Source organism: Agelaius phoeniceus, chromosome 31, assembly GCF_051311805.1.
Source record: "Agelaius phoeniceus isolate bAgePho1 chromosome 31, bAgePho1.hap1, whole genome shotgun sequence".
Taxonomy (NCBI): domain Eukaryota; kingdom Metazoa; phylum Chordata; class Aves; order Passeriformes; family Icteridae; genus Agelaius; species Agelaius phoeniceus.
This window is the reverse complement of record NC_135295.1, coordinates 3,073,921-3,088,830: the sequence shown is the minus strand read 5'-3', so window position 1 is coordinate 3,088,830 and position 14,910 is coordinate 3,073,921. Positions and strand designations below refer to the sequence as shown.

At 47.7% G+C, this 14,910-nt stretch overlaps 1 protein-coding gene across 4 annotated transcripts in view; it reads left to right on the top strand.

Moving 5' to 3' along the window:
- Nucleotides 1-118: 118 nt before the first annotated feature.
- The window catches only part of LOC129132161 (GON-4-like protein), a 57,739-nt gene continuing 42,947 nt past the window's right edge, over nucleotides 119-14,910 (top strand). For 3 of the 4 annotated variants that reach the window (XM_077191826.1, XM_077191825.1, XM_077191824.1), the window contains exons 1-10: nucleotides 119-490; nucleotides 1,984-2,148; nucleotides 4,372-4,568; nucleotides 6,828-6,902; nucleotides 7,536-7,586; nucleotides 8,125-8,175; nucleotides 8,464-8,559; nucleotides 8,815-8,919; nucleotides 10,779-10,949; nucleotides 13,747-13,939. In XM_077191826.1, coding sequence (XP_077047941.1) covers nucleotides 235-490; nucleotides 1,984-2,148; nucleotides 4,372-4,568; nucleotides 6,828-6,902; nucleotides 7,536-7,586; nucleotides 8,125-8,175; nucleotides 8,464-8,559; nucleotides 8,815-8,919; nucleotides 10,779-10,949; nucleotides 13,747-13,939 — 1,360 coding nt within the window. In that variant the 5' untranslated portion in view covers nucleotides 119-234. Of the gene's footprint in view, nucleotides 491-1,983; nucleotides 2,149-4,371; nucleotides 4,569-6,827; nucleotides 6,903-7,535; nucleotides 7,587-8,124; nucleotides 8,176-8,463; nucleotides 8,560-8,814; nucleotides 8,920-10,778; nucleotides 10,950-13,746; nucleotides 13,940-14,649; nucleotides 14,659-14,910 lie in introns of those variants that run through there. The other variant, XM_077191827.1, reaches the window with a different exon arrangement.

Here is a 14,910-nt window from a genome sequence, read left to right as displayed (position 1 = left end):
GTGTGAGGGGTCGCACCGGGCCCCGGCGGCGGCGGCGCCCAGCGAAGATGGCGGTGACCGCGCTCGGTGCCCCCCCCTCACTGCCCCCCCCGGCCCCGCCTGACCGGGGCCCCGCCGGGGACCGGCCCCGGTCGCGCATGCGCAGAGCGAGCTCCGGTCGCTTCCGCTTCCTGCGCGGCGAGCGGGAGCGGGCGGCCGGAGCGGGGCCCGCAGCAGCCCCGGAGCGGCCCCGCCATGGCCATGGCGCTCAAGATGCTGCCCTGCAAGAAGCGCAGAGCGGCGGCGGCGGGGCCGCCGAGCCCCCGGGAGCGCGGGGAGGACGCGGAGCTGCCCGGAGGCTCCGGTGCTGCCGATGGAGGCGGCTCCGCCAGGCCCGCGGGGAGGGGGCCCGGGGAGGCCTCGCCGAAGAGCGGCAGGAAAGCCCCCGTGAGGGCGGCCCTGAGCCCCGGGCAGGAGCTCCCCGCGGGGCCCGGCAGCCCGGCGGCGGAAGGTACCGGGGGGGCCGCGGCTTTGCGCCCTGGGATTCTGTGTTTATTTTGTTTCGGGGTTTTTTTTCCTAAGGAAGTGTTGCTGATTAAAATGAAAATGAGGTTTTCCCCGCTGTTTTACCATCCCTGGAAGTGTCCAAGGCTGGGCTGGACGGTGGAAGGTGTCCCTGCCATGCCAGGGGTGGGATGGGATGGGATGGGATTTATGTTCCCTCCCCACACGAACCATTCCGTGATTATTTGGGGAAGGGTCCGTGGGTGTTTCTGAGCCCCCGTGAGGCCGGAGACGAGGGGATTGGAGCCTTTCAAACAAGGAGAGGCTGAGGGAGCCTTTCAGACAAGGAGAGGATCCCAGCTGAGAGGGGCCTCAGCCCTGGGTGTCCCTGGGTGTCTGTGAGTGTCCTCAGGTGTCCCTGTCTGTCTCTGGGTTTCCACGGGTGTCCCTGTGTGTATCCCTGAGTGTCCCTGTCTGTCCCTGTGTCTCCCAGTCCGTCCCTGTGTGCAGAGGTCAGAGCAGCCCCAGGCTCTGCTCCAGGCCCAGCAATGGCCCCAGAGCCACGGGCAGGGCCTGAGCCCAGGAGCTGCCCCTGGCCAGGAGGCAGAGCTGCTGCCCTGGGCAGTGCCCAGCGCTGAGCAGAGCCCAGAGAGGCTGTGGAGCCTCCGTGCCTGGGGATCCCAGAGCCACCTGCAACAGCCCTGGGATGTCCCTGCCTGGGGATCCCAGAGCCACCTGCAACAGCCCTGGGATGTCCCTGCCTGGGGATCCAGAGCCACCTGCAACAGCCCTGGGATGTCCCTGCCTGGGGATCCCAGAGCCACCTGCAACAGCCCTGGGGTGTCCCTGCCTGCACAGGTGGCACAGGTGACCCTCTGTGGTCCCTTCAGACCTGATGGTTTCTGTGATTCTCAGTGGGAATCATCTCTGGTTCTTGTGCTGCTGTGATGAGCTCCCTGATTTGAGTGAAAGCTGAGTTGGTGTCAAGGAAGGTGGTGGAAAGGGCAGTTCCCAGTGGTTTCCTGCCCAGAACAGGAGGGGAAGGGTTTGATGGGTTTGTAGCCACCCCTGCAGCCATGTGGCTTCCTTAGCCCATGAAAATTCATCCCAAGGGTGCAGCCAAGTGTGCAGGGAAGAACCCCCTGGCTGTGCTGCTCCTCCTGTGGCAGGAGCCCTTGTACAGCAGGGACTTCAGCCACGGTTTGGAGAAATCCCCAGGTTCTGGCACTTGGCTGATGTGGCAGGGGAGGGTTTGAGCGGGGCTGTGCCCAGCTGACAGCGAGGCTGAAAGAGCTGGAATGGGATCTCTGTTCCCAGCAGGATGGAGCTGCTGCTGCCCTGTGCAGCTGCATCACACCTGGGGCTGTTGGTTTGCTGTGTTTGAATGGGAAATTCAATGGCAAATGATTGGAAAGTTAATTTGTAAAGTGTAGCACTCGCTGTGGTGTCTTAGCTTTGCTCTGTGGTGTATCTGCCTGCAGCTGGCTGTTCTGTTTCCAGGGAAAATCCCTAAGCTGTACACAGAGGTGGAAGTGAGTTCTCAGAGGGATCTGTATCCAAGTGAGAACCCTGGGCCGGTGCCAGAGTCTCCAGGGAGAAGCTCCCTGCAGGTTTCTGCTGCCAGAAACCCCACCACCATGAGGCCACCCAAGAACACCAGGGCTGGTGAGTGCTCCCAGCAGAATGATGAGGACAGTTGGGATTTGGGGCTGGTTTGGGTCAATCTGGCTGATACAGCAAACTCTGGAATTGGGAAGATGGTGGGGGCTGTGTAGGTTCAGGGTTTTTTTTACATTTTCATCTTGTGCTCCTCCATGATTCAGTGGAACTTGCTGGAGTTGATCTCTGCAATTTTTGGCTACTAAAATCACTGCTCTGCTTCAGAGAAAATCAAGATTCTTTTCTTTCTCTGATTCAGCTAAGCAGGAAAACACTTTTTGACTCCTGGAAACTGTAACCTGTTCTTGCTGTGTGGTACCTGGAGTTTTACAGCATTATTCAAGGTGGAAAGGTTTTACAGCATTATTCAAGGTGTAAAGGTTTTACAGCATTATTCAAGGTGTAAAAAGGCTGCTGAGGCCATTTTATAAATCATTCTGGAGGAGGTGGCAGCTGCACGACCTTCATGTGCTCAAGTAACTCAGGTCCTGCAGAACTTGAATCCATCACTCTTTTAGTTTTTAGTTCTCATGGCTGTTCCTGTTTGGGTGGTTTTGCCTCAGCTGATGGAAATTCTGCTGTTTCTTGCAAGAAGAATCTTTGCAAGAGTCTTGCAAGGGGAATCTGTGCAAAGAGAATCATCTTTGCAAGGGGAATGTGAAAAACGCCAATCACTCGTTTTTAAAATTTTAGAAGTTTAACAGTAATAAAGTGGTTGTAAAAATAGTAATATAATTAGAGTAATAATAATTTGGACAAATTGAATTAGGACAATATGAGACAATAAATACAAAGAGTTATGGACGTCCAGGTGCCTTTTTCTGGGCAGAAAAAGGACCCACATTAACAAAGGATTAACCCTTAAAAACAGCAGCCTGTTGCATATTCATACACTCCATCCATGATGCATAAATTCCATTCAAACACAGGATTCTGTCTGGTCATCATCAACTTCTTCCTCTGAATCCTGACAGTGCCTTTGAGGCAGGAAGAAATTCGTTTCTACTGATAATGGAGCAATAAATTCTCTTTCTCTGAAAGATTGAGGTGTCCTGTGGCTCCTATCTCACTGCAAGTCCTTTCTTTAAAAAAAGTATCCTACACAGCATAGTTTCTATTTTAACAATTTTTATAACCTAAAACTCTATTTACCACACTACTTAAGAGAATGAACACAGCATCACTTTCTAACACAACACATCTAATATTCATTTGAATATTTGTGAAAAGCCAATCCTAAAACACATGCATTTTTCACTGGAATCTTTGCAAGGAGAATCTTTGCAAGAAGGGTCTTGCAAGGGGAACCTCTCCAAGGAGAATGAGCTTTGCAGGGAGAGCCATCTTTGCAAGGGGAACCTGTGCAAGGGGAACCTGTGCAAGGGGAATCTTTAAAAGAAGGGTCTTGCAAGGGGAATCTTTGCAAGGGGAATCTTTGCAAGGGGAATCTTTGCAAGGGGAATCTTTGCCAGAAGGGTCTTGCAAGGGGAGTCTTTAAAAGAAGGGTTTTGCAAGGGGAATCTTTAAAAGAAGGGTCTTGCAAGGGCAATCTTTGCCAGAAGGGTCTTGCAAGGGCAATCTTTGCAAGGAGAATCTTTGCAAAGAGAACCTGTGCAATGGGAATTTTTGCCAGAAGGGTCTTGCAAGGAGAATCTTTGCAAGGAGAATCTCTGCCACAAGGGTCCTGCAAGGGGAATCTTTGCAAGGGGAATCTTTGCCAGAAGGGTCTTGCAAGGGGAATCTTTGCAAGGGGAATCTCTGCAAGAAGGGTCTTGCAAGGGGAATCTTTGCAAGGAGAATCTCTGCAAGAAGGGTCCTGCAAGGGGAATCTTTGCAAGGAGAATCTCTGCAAGAAGGGTCTTGCAAGGGGAATCTTTGCAAGGGGAATCTTTTAAAGAAGGGTCTTGCAAGGGGAATCTTTGCAAGGAGAATCTTTGCAAAGAGAACCTGTGCAATGGGAATTTTTGCCAGAAGGGTCTTGCAAGGAGAATCTTTGCAAGGAGAATCTCTGCCACAAGGGTCCTGCAAGGGGAATCTTTGCAAGGGGAATCTTTGCCAGAAGGGTCTTGCAAGGGGAATCTTTGCAAGGAGAATCTCTGCAAGAAGGGTCCTGCAAGGGGAATCTTTGCAAGTTTTTTTCAGGATTCTGTTTTCTGCTTATTTTCAAACCCTTCCTTCTCGGATGTGAAGTCGCTGAGATTTTTAGATTCCGTTTCTGCTGATTTTCAGAGGAGCAGGACGGGGAGGAGGTCGAGAGGAGGAAGAGGAGGAGGAAGGCAAGCAAAAGGAAAAGAGAAGTGAAAAGCCAGGAGGAAGAGGGCTCCTTGTCCTGTGACATCAAACTGGACGAGTCCCTGGACCGCACCCTGGAAGATGGAGCCAAGCAGCACAACCTGACCGTGGTCAACGTCAGGAACATCCTGCACGTGAGTGTGGGCACTGCCCAGGGCTGCTGGCTCCTGCCTTTGGTCTTTCCTGGTCAGCAGAATTCTTGCTTGGAGTTCTGGATGCTGAGAGTTTTAAACTTTCTGTGCTGACAAATTCGGACTCCCAGGAGAGCGCTGCATGTGAGCTGAGGCTGTGGAGAAGCTTCCAGTATTAATGGGACTGTGGGTGTGGAGTTTGATTAGAAATGTGTGATGTCACAGGCTGGGAAACTTGGGGTTTGGGGTTCTAGAATACAGTGATATATAGAAAGCAAGATGGAGGCTTTAGGGTGGAGGCTGATCCTTGTCCCCCTTGTTCTTCTTGTCCCCCTTGTTCTTCTTGTCCCCCTTGTTCTTCTTGTCCCCCTTGTTCTTCTTGTCCCCCTTGTTCTTCTTGTCCCCCTTGTTCTTCTTGTCCCCCTTGTTCTTCTTGTCCCCCTTGTTCTTCTTGTCCCCCTTGTTCTTCTTGTCCCCCTTGTTCTTCTTGTCCCCCTTGTTCTTCTTGTCCCCCTTGTTCTTCTTGTCCCCCTTGTTCTTCTTGTCCCCCTTGTTCTTCTTGTCCCCCTTGTTCTTCTTGTCCCCCTTGTTCTTCTTGTCCCCCTTCTTTCTCCATGGGTTTGGGTGATCTTTTGTAACTGGACAGAAAAGTCCACCCTATGGACTTGGAGTGATCAGTTATTGGTTTAAAAGTGAAAATGGTTTAGGTGTCATTCCTTAATTGGATAGTTCAGCCTTAAAAGACCTTGTAACAGAAGATATTTGTCCATTTTGTGCCTGGTTAGTGAAAGAGTGCAGAACTCCCTGCTGTGGGACTGTAACACAGGTAAAAAATAACAAACACCTGAGTCTGAACATGAGCTGTCCTCTCAAGTGCCTTCAGTCCCAACCTCAACAGAGTAGAAAAAGGAAGCCAGAAAAGGCACCCACATCCTGATCTCTGCTAGTAAATCTCTCAAGAGGGAATCCAGTGAATCACTCTGTGAGCATGGGATCCTGTGGTGTCCATGCCCCTCACCTGGAGCCTGCTTTGCCAGCAGGTGTTGATCCCAACTCCCTGTGTTCACACCTTTTGCTTTTCCTGAGCAGCAGCAGGAATAAATGAATTAAAATGCTCATTCTGGGCCCACGTGAGCAGGTGTAGGCTGTGAACTTTGTGTCCTTTTTTGAATGAGCTGTTTCATCTTAAAATTCTGGTGGAATTCTAGTGGTGCTGACAGAAATGCATCACTTTTAGTTCATGTCCACCACACAGCCCTCAGAGAGGAGCTGCCAGAAGAATATCTGGGCTTAGGAGTCAATCTCTAACTCTGCACCTCTGCTGGGTCTTTTCAGTCCATCCCAAAATGGGATCTGGGGAGCAATACAGAATCAAAAATCAACATTTGGTTTTCCCTGCAGCCAGAATTGTTCAAATCCAGGCAATCTCTGCCACTTTCCCTTTTTTTGTGGCAAACAACCTGAGCACTGCCATGGCTCTTTCAGGCAGATTCTCCAGTGGATTCTGTGCAAGTGCCCCAAATTAATGCATTTCTCCCTCATGTGCTGCTGGGGGAGGACTGGAGGCTCCTCACATGCAGAAAATGGGATCTGTGGCTCTCCTGCCTTCCCCTATTTCTCCCGGATTTTCTGGAATGCAGGAGTGAAATGCTTTAAAGGCTGGATATTATTCCTTACTTTCTCCAGAGATTCACACATTCCATACTTTCTCCAGAGATTCACACATTCCATACTTTCTCCAGAGATTCACACATTCCATACTTTCTCCAGAGATTTGGGAGCCTGTGAGTGCTCAAAAATTGAAATTTAATCAAGATTTAGGTTTTCTGGTGCAGCTTCACAGCAGCATTTCTCTTGTGACTGGGATCAGCACATTTTACTGGTTCCATGACATGGCTGATTACTGATATCAGGGAAACTGGTGTGGGCTTTTGTTTTGACTCTTTTCTTTCTCTCTGCTGGGAATTTATTCTGGGGAGCACTCACAGAGAACGTAGTGCAAATGTTTCAATCACTGCTGTGATTTAAATTTTAAATTAATTCCTTTAAATTTAAAAAATTTGAAAATAATTCATTTATTTGAAATGAAATAATTTCAATTTTGCTGTCTGATCTCTGAACAATCATTTTTGCAGCAGTGTCATTACAAAGCCTGTTGTACACTGAGTATTTCCCCATCATATTTCCAGGTAGTTTATCCCAATTCTTGTTGCATTTTCTGTTTCTCTTTGATGAACACCCTGGATTTGTGTGTTCCTTCAGGAAGTGATCACCAATGAACACGTGGTGGCCATGGTGAAAGCAGCCATCAGTGAGACAGAAGATATTCCTTTGTTTGTAAGTAAAAACCTTGCTCAGTTGGTTTTATCACTTGTTCCAAATGCACAAGGCCTCCCTGGGCCATAATGGGATGTGTAGAAAAAAGAAATAATTTACCTGGTATCATAATGACCAGATTTACCACCTGGGTGGAGTGAGTCATGTCTGAGTGTAAATTATAAAACAGAAACAGGAAAAGTTCTTTTTGAGGCCACTCTGGTGATGTCTGAAAGGGAATTCATTTAAAGGTAATGAATTTTATAAAAGAGAAAAGCTTCCTAGTAAGCTGCACTTTCCTCATAGGAGCTTTCCTCATAGGAGCTTTCCTCATAGGAACTTTCCCCATAGGAACTTTCCCCATAGGAACTTTCCCCATAGGAACTTTCCCCATAGGAACTTTCCTCATAGGAACTTTACCCATAGGAACTTTACCCATAGGAACTTTCCCCATAGGAACTTTCCTCATAGGAACTTTCCCCATAGGAACTTTCCCCATAGGAACTTTCCCCATAGGAACTTTCCCCATAGGAACTTTCCCCATAGGAACTTTCCTCATAGTAACTTTCCTCACAGTAAAGAGTTGCTGGGGAAAAGCCTCTCCTTAAAGGAAAGGAGTGAATTTGTTGCTGTTGTGTTGTTTTCAACCCTCAGGAGCCCAAAATGACTCGTTCCAAACTGAAGGAGGTGGTGGAGAAAGGAGGGGTGAGTAAATCTCTGCTCTGTGTGACAGGCACAGCAGGCAGGGAAGGGCTGGAGCTGTGGCAGGGAGGTTTGGGCTGGGCAGAGGGAAAGGTTCTTCCCCCAGAGGAGCCCAGGCTTCCCAGGACATGGTCCCAGAATTCCAGGAAAGTTTGGACAGCGCTCCCAGGGATGCCCAGGTGGGATTGTTGGGGGTCTGTGCATGGATTCATGAGCCTTGTCCCCTCCAGCTCAGCCTGTCCTGTTGTTCTCTCAGGGATTTTGGGGTGTGCCCCTCTAAGAGGAGCCTAAATGTTTTCTTGGAGTGAAAAGAATCAATTAAAACAGTGTTAAGAAAAATGATTAATTTGAGTTGAGCAGCACAGAGGCAGGTGAGGCTTGGCAAGGGCAGTGAACTGCCAGTGTCATTGTCCTGAATTCACTCCTGGACATCCCATGGCACAGCTGAAGGCTTTGTTTGAGCTCTGGCCACTTGCAGATCAGCTCAGGGGACACTGACCCTGCCTGTGTGACACAGCCCAAGTGTTTTTGCTGTCCCCAGGTGATTCCAACATGGAATATTTCTCCAATTAAGAAGGCAAACGAGGTGAAGGTGAGTGGATTCTTGCTGGGAAAGGGGAGATTGAGATCTTCTGGAGGCCTGACTTGTACTGCAACCATCTCTGAGCTGCTCATGCCATTTCCATCCTATAAATACTGAATTATTTCTGCCTGTTCTTGCACCTTGGCTTTCCTTTACCAATCTTTCAGCAATTTTATTTCTTGGCTTTCTTCAGGATTTTCCTTTCTGAGCTTCAGGGTGTTTCCTCACTTTGAAATGTTTGATCTGACTGTGCAGCTCCTCCTGCTGCTGTGGTCAGCCTCTTTCTCTTGTGTGCAGCCCCCTCAGTTTGTGGACATTCCCCTGGAGGAAGATGATTCCTCTGATGAAGAATACCAGCCTGATGATGAAGAGGAGGATGAGACTGCAGAAGAGGTAAATGCAGCTCGTGTGTTCAGCCCAGAGCTCTGTGTCTGAGGCAGGAAAACACAATTTCTTTTAACACATGGATCCTTGAAATCTCCCAGCAATCATTCTTCAGTGCTCTGCTGTTCATTTGGCTGCAAGAGAGGCTTTGAGATGTTATTTGGGGCAGGTATTGATTGTGGCACGATGGTTTTTGAGAGTGTTTTGGTTTTTTTTTGGTTTTTGAGATGGTTTTTGACACTTTTTGGCACTTTTGCCCTGCAGAGCTTGCTGGAGAGTGATGTGGAGAGCACGGCTTCTTCTCCTCGTGGAGCCAAGAGGTCCAGGACCAGGCGCTCCTCTGATGAGGAGGGAGGGACCCTCTGTGAGGTAATTTATTGTTCCTAATTTATTCATCCAAACCCCCCAAAAAAATCAATTTCTGAAGTTGTGGGGACATTCCAGCTGCCAGGTGGATTTAGGGTCCCACTGCCACGTTTCCTTGCAGAAGGGCTGGATCTAAAATAAAGCTCTGGCTATGGAAACTGTTGTCAGTTCCTTAAATAATGATTATTTTCCTGCTAATTTCTGAGCAGTGCAGGAGAATGGCTTCCTGTGCTTGGCTTGGGAGCAGAAAATGAGTTTGGTAACAGCATGAAGGTGTTTGTGTGGCTGTGCACAGGCAGAGGGAGTGGTGGGTGCACTCCCTCCTTCTCCAGATGTAAGGATCTAGATTCCAAATTCATTGATTTCCATCTCTAGCTTTACTTAGTTTTGGACCAAGATCTGAATTTCAAGAAATTACCTTCTGAATTTCAAGAAATTGCCTTCTGAATTTCAAGAAATTACCTTCTGAATGCAGATTAAATCACACAAATCCCTAGTTTTTTCCTAGCTATATTAAATGTATTCATTGTCACAGTTAAATTTTTTTTTGGTATTATTTTTATTTCCCAGGATAAGCAAACCCTGGTTTAATTAGGACCTTAGTATGATCAGGAAACAAGAATCAGAAAGCCCCTGGGAGCTGACAGTGAGATGAAAACCAGCAATATTATACTGATATTCCCACATTCTACTCACCATGAGTTTGTTTCTGGGAGGATTTTAATTGGTGTTCAGGTTTATCAGCTGTGGTAATGCTGAGACTGAGACTCAAATATTCCAAATGTCTCCTTTGCAAAAAATCTTCGTATTTCTTTGTAATTTTTTGAAAAGCAAAGCAAATTTAATTCAGATAATCCCCCATCCTGTGGGATCTCAGCTCATCGTTCCTGATGTCCAGAGATGCCAGGAGAACCCTCGGGGGTCTCGGAAATCCTGGAATGTTGCCAGGAGTGTTTGGCACTGACAGGGCCATGGCAGCAGTTTCTGATTTTGTGTGTCTGGGTGAGAGCAGCAGAACGCAGAGCTCAGAGCCAGGGACAGCTGTGGCGTGACTCAGCCCTGCTGCCACCCCAGGGCTCCTCAGGGGCCACTGCAAAGCCACCAGGGCTCCAGGGAAAGTGGGGCCAGGCCCATTGCAGATGCCTCAATCAGCATTTGGGCACTTGGCCTCCCGTTAGGTGTGGGATCTCAGCACATCGCTCCCGATGTCCAGAGATGCCAGGAGAACCCTTGGGGGTCTGGAAATCCTGGAATGTTGCCAAGAGTGACAGCAGTTTGAGGACAAGAGAATCACTTTAGAGTGAAGGGTGTAAAAGAGACACATTTAGAGGGTGAAATATAAACTTTAAGGTTTTTGGTACAGGGGGGTTATGGAGACAAGATGGGGGGATCAGGGCGTGTCTCGTCCTTCTTCTTTCTTCTTCTTGTCCTCCATCTCCTGTGGTGATGTTGGCACTTGGGGATTGGTTTATGGTGAAGGTGCACTTGCCAACATGGGTGAAAAGTATTGGGAAATAAAGGTAAATATCATGTATGTAGATTTTAGTATAAAAAGACATGACCGCCCCGTGGGTGGGCAGAGTGCCTTTGGCTGCCTTGCAGGTCAGACCTCTGCTGGGCAGACAGAAAATTTTGTAGATAAGAAACAATCAACAATCTGAAGATGGAAAAGCTGAAGAGTCCAGACTCGTCCTTTGAAACGCGGGCAGCCCCAGAACCGCCCTACCCGTGTGGGGCACAGACAGACAGACAGACAGACAGACAGACAGACCCCACACCATCCTTGATCAGAAATGGGAGCCATTTACTCTGTCCTTGGACATTTCTGGCCTGAATAAACCCTTGAACCCTTTTTCCATTAGCTGGAGGTGCTGCCCCCCCCCGTGGTGAGGCACATCAGCGCTGAGGTGGTGCCCATGGGTCCTCCCCCACCTCCCAAACCCAAGCAGAGCAAGGACAGCACCTTCATGGAGAAGCTGCACGCCGTGGATGAGGAGCTGGCCTCCAGCCCTGTGTGCATGGACTCCTACCAGGTACGGCTGCTGGGCTGGGGGCAGCTTCAGGGACAGCAGGAGAATTTCTGCCTTCAGCTCCTGGGGTTTGGGGGTTTTTTTGGGTTTTTTTTGGGGTTTTTTTGGGGTTTTTTTGGGGTTTTTTGGGTTTTTTTGGGGTTTTTTGGGGTTTTTTTGGGGTTTTTTGGGGGGTTTTTTGGGTTTTTTTGGGGGTTTTTTGGGGGTTTTTTGGGGGGTTTTTTTGGGGGTTTTTTTTGGGGTTTTTTTTTGTTTGTTTGGTTGGTTTTTGGGTTTTTTTCTCTTTTTTCTTTGTTTTTTTTGTTTTTGTGGGGTTTTTTCCTTTTTTTTTCTTTTTCTTCCCTTTTTTCCCCTTTTTTCCCCTTTTTTTCCCTTTTTTTCCCTTTTTTTCCCTTTTTTTTCCCTTTTTTTTTCCCTTTTTTTCCCCTTTTTTTCCCTTTTTTTTTCCTTTTTTCCCTTTTTTTTTCCTTTTTCTTTTTTTCCCTTTTTTTCCCTTTTTTTTTCCCTTTTTTTTCCCTTTTTTCCCTTTTTTCCCCTTTTTTCCCCTTTTTTCCCCTTTTTTCCCCTTTTTTCCCCTTTTTTCCCCTTTTTTCCCCTTTTTTCCCCTTTTTTCCCCTTTTTTCCCCTTTTTTCCCCTTTTTTCCCCTTTTTTCCCCTTTTTTCCCCTTTTTTCCCCTTTTTTCCCTTTTTCCCTTTTTTCCCCCTTTTTTCCCCTTTTTTTCCCCTTTTTTTCCCTTTTTTCCCCTTTTTTCCCCTTTTTTCCCCCTTTTTCCCCTTTTTCCCCCTTTTTCCCCTTTTTTCCCCCTTTTTTCCCCTTTTTCCCCTTTTTTTCCCCTTTTTCCCTTTTTCCCCTTTTTTTTTCCCTTTTTTCCCTTTTTTTTCCTTTTTTTCCTTTTTTCCTTTTTTTTCCTTTTTTTTTCCTTTTTTTTCCTTTTTTTCCCCTTCTTTTTCCCTTTTTTTCCTTTTTTTTTCCTTTTTTTTCCTTTTTTTCCTTTTTTTTTTCCTTTTTTTTTCTTTTTTTTCCCTTTTTTCCCTTTTTTTTCTTTTTTTTCTTTTTTTCCCTTTTTTTTTCCCTTTTTTTTCCCTTTTTTTTCCCTTTTTTTTTCCCTTTTTTTTCCCTTTTTTTTCTTTTTTTTCCTTTTTTTTCCTTTTTTTCCTTTTTTCCCCTTTTTCCCCCCCTTTTTCCCCCCCTTTTTCCCCCCCTTTTTCCCCCCCTTTTTCCCCCCTTTTTTTCCCTTTTTTTTTCCCTTTTTTTTCCCTTTTTTTTTTCCTTTTTTTTTCCTTTTTTTTTTTTTTTTTTTTTTTTTCTGGGCTCTTTTTGAAGCTTTTTCTTTTTTTTTTTTTTTCTGGGCATTTTTCCTGGGACATTCTGGGTTTTTTCTTGGGATGTTCTGGGTTTTCTTCCTGGGACGTTCTGGGTTTTTTCTTCGGATGTTCTGGAGTTTTTTCCCAGGACTTTGTGGGGGGACATTCTGAGGTTTCTTCTGGGACATTCTGAGTTTTTTCCTGGGACATTCTCGGCTTTTTCTGGGACTTTTTGGGGGCTCTTTGTGGGTTTTTTCCTGGGTCTTTATGGGTTTTTTCTTGGGATGTTCTGGGGTTTCTTCTGGGGTTTTTTCAGGGATGTTCTGGAGGGAGCTTCCAGTTTTTTCCCTGGGGCCTTCTGGGTTTTTTCTTGGGATGTTCTGGGGTTTTTTCCTGGGACTTTGTGAGGGGACAAAGTTCTGGGTTGTCTTCCCGGGACGTTCTGGGCTTTTTCTGGGACTTTCTGGGGGGACTTTGTGGGTTTTTTTCCTGGGATGTTCTGGGCTTTCTCTGGGACGTTCTGGAGGGACATTCTGGGCTTTTTCCTGGGCTTTTTCCTGGGCTTTTTCCTGGGCTTTTTCCTGGGATGTCCTGGGTGTTTTCCTGGGACTTTGAGGTTTTTTTTGGGACATTCTGGGTGGACTTTGTGGGCCTTTTCCTGGGCTTTTTCCTGGGATGTTCTGGGCTTTTTCCTAGGACATTCTGGAATTTTTTCAGGGACGTTCTGGGGGGATTTTGTGGGTTTTTTCCTGGGATGTTCTGGGCTTTCTCTGGGATATTCTGGAGGGACTTTGTGGGCTTTTTCCTGGGCTTTTTCCTGGGCTTTTCCCTGGGCTTTTCCCTGGGATGTCCTGGGTGTTTTCCTGGGACTTTGAGGTTTTCTTGGGGACATTCTGGGGGGACTTTGTTGGTTTTTTTCCTGGGATGTTCTGGGCTTTCTCTGGGACATTCTGGGTGGACTTTGTGGGCTTTTTCCTGGGCTTTTTCCTGGGCTTTTTCCTGGGCTTTTTCCTGGGATGTCCTGGGTGTTTTCCTGGGACTTTGAGGGCTTTTTTGGGACATTCTGGGGGGACTTTGTGGGCTTTTTTTCCTGGGATGTTCTGGGCTTTCTCTGGGACGTTCTGGGTGGACTTTGTGGGCTTTTTCCTGGGATGTCCTGGGTGTTTTCCTGGGACTTTGAGGGTTTTTTTGGGACATTCTGGGTGGACTTTGTGGGCTTTTTCCTGGGCTTTTTCCTGGGCTTTTTCCTGGGCTTTTTCCTGGGATATTCTGGGCTTTCTCTGGGACATTCTGGGGTTTGTTCTGGGGTTTTTTTTTGGGAACATTCTGGGTGGACTTTGTGGGCTTTTTCCTGGGATGTCCTGGGTGTTTTTCTGGCACGTTCTTGGGGGGGGTACATTGTTGGGTTTTTCCTGGGACTTCATCATTTTTTCCCCGCCTCTCTGTGGCTTTTTGTGGCCTGAGCAGCCCAGGGCTGTTGTGTTTGTGCCTGCAGCCCCTGGAGGACAGCCTGATCGCCTTCAGGACGCGCTCCAAGAGGCCCCTGAAGGACGTTCCCCTGGGGCAGCTGGAGGCCGAGCTGCGCGCGCCCGACATCACCCCCGACATGTACGAGCCCAGCACGGGCGACGACGAGGAGTGGGAGAGGTGGCTCAGGGGGCTCATGAACGATGATGTGGAGAATGAAGGTACCTGGTAGAGCTTGGGGGGGTTACAGGTGTGAAAATCAGCATGAATTTGTGTGAAAATTGCCACAGACAGGCTTGTTCAAACACAGCCAGGCTTGTTCAAACACAGCCAGGGATGGTGGCTCCACCAGCTCCCTGAGCAGGCAATTGAAGAACTTGGTCAGAACTTGGTCAGAACTTGGTCAGAACTTGGTCAGAACTTGAGCAGAACTTGGTCATGAATGATGATGTGGAGAATGAAGGTAGCTGGTAGAGCTTGGGAGGGTCACAGGTGTGACAAACACCATGAATTTGTGTGAAAATTGCCACAGCCAGGCTTGTTTAAACACATCCAGGGATGGTGATGCCAGCACCTCCCTGAGGCCATTGCAGAACTTGAGCAGAACTTGGTCAGAACTTGGTCAGAACTTGGTCAGAACTTGGTCAGAACTTGAGCAGAACTTGAGCAGAACTTGAGCAGAACTTGAGCAGAACTTGAGCAGAACTTGGTCATAACTTGGTCAGAGCTTGGTCCTGAATGATGATGTGAAGAATGAAGGTACCTGGTAGAGCTTGGGAGGGTCACAGGTGTGACAAACACCCTGAATTTGTGTGAAAATTGCCACATCCTTGGCAATTTTTTAAACACATCCTGGGATGGTGGCTCCACCAGCTCCCTGGGCAGGCAATTGCAGAACTTGGTCAGAACTTGCTCATGGATGATGATGTGGAGAATGAAGGTACCTGGTAGAGGTGGAGCTGGAGGGGTCATTGATGTGAAAAACATGAAAATTAACATGAATTTGTGTTAAAATTGCCACATCCAGGCTTGTTTAAGCACATTCGGGGATGGTGGCTCCACCAGCTCAGGCCATTGCAGAATTTTATCAGCCTTTCTGTGGCAGGATTGGAATATTTTTGGGGTGGGCTTGCTTGGCTGGGCTGACAATCCCAGGAAGGGTTTGTTTGTCTTCTGTCAATCAAGCTTGAAG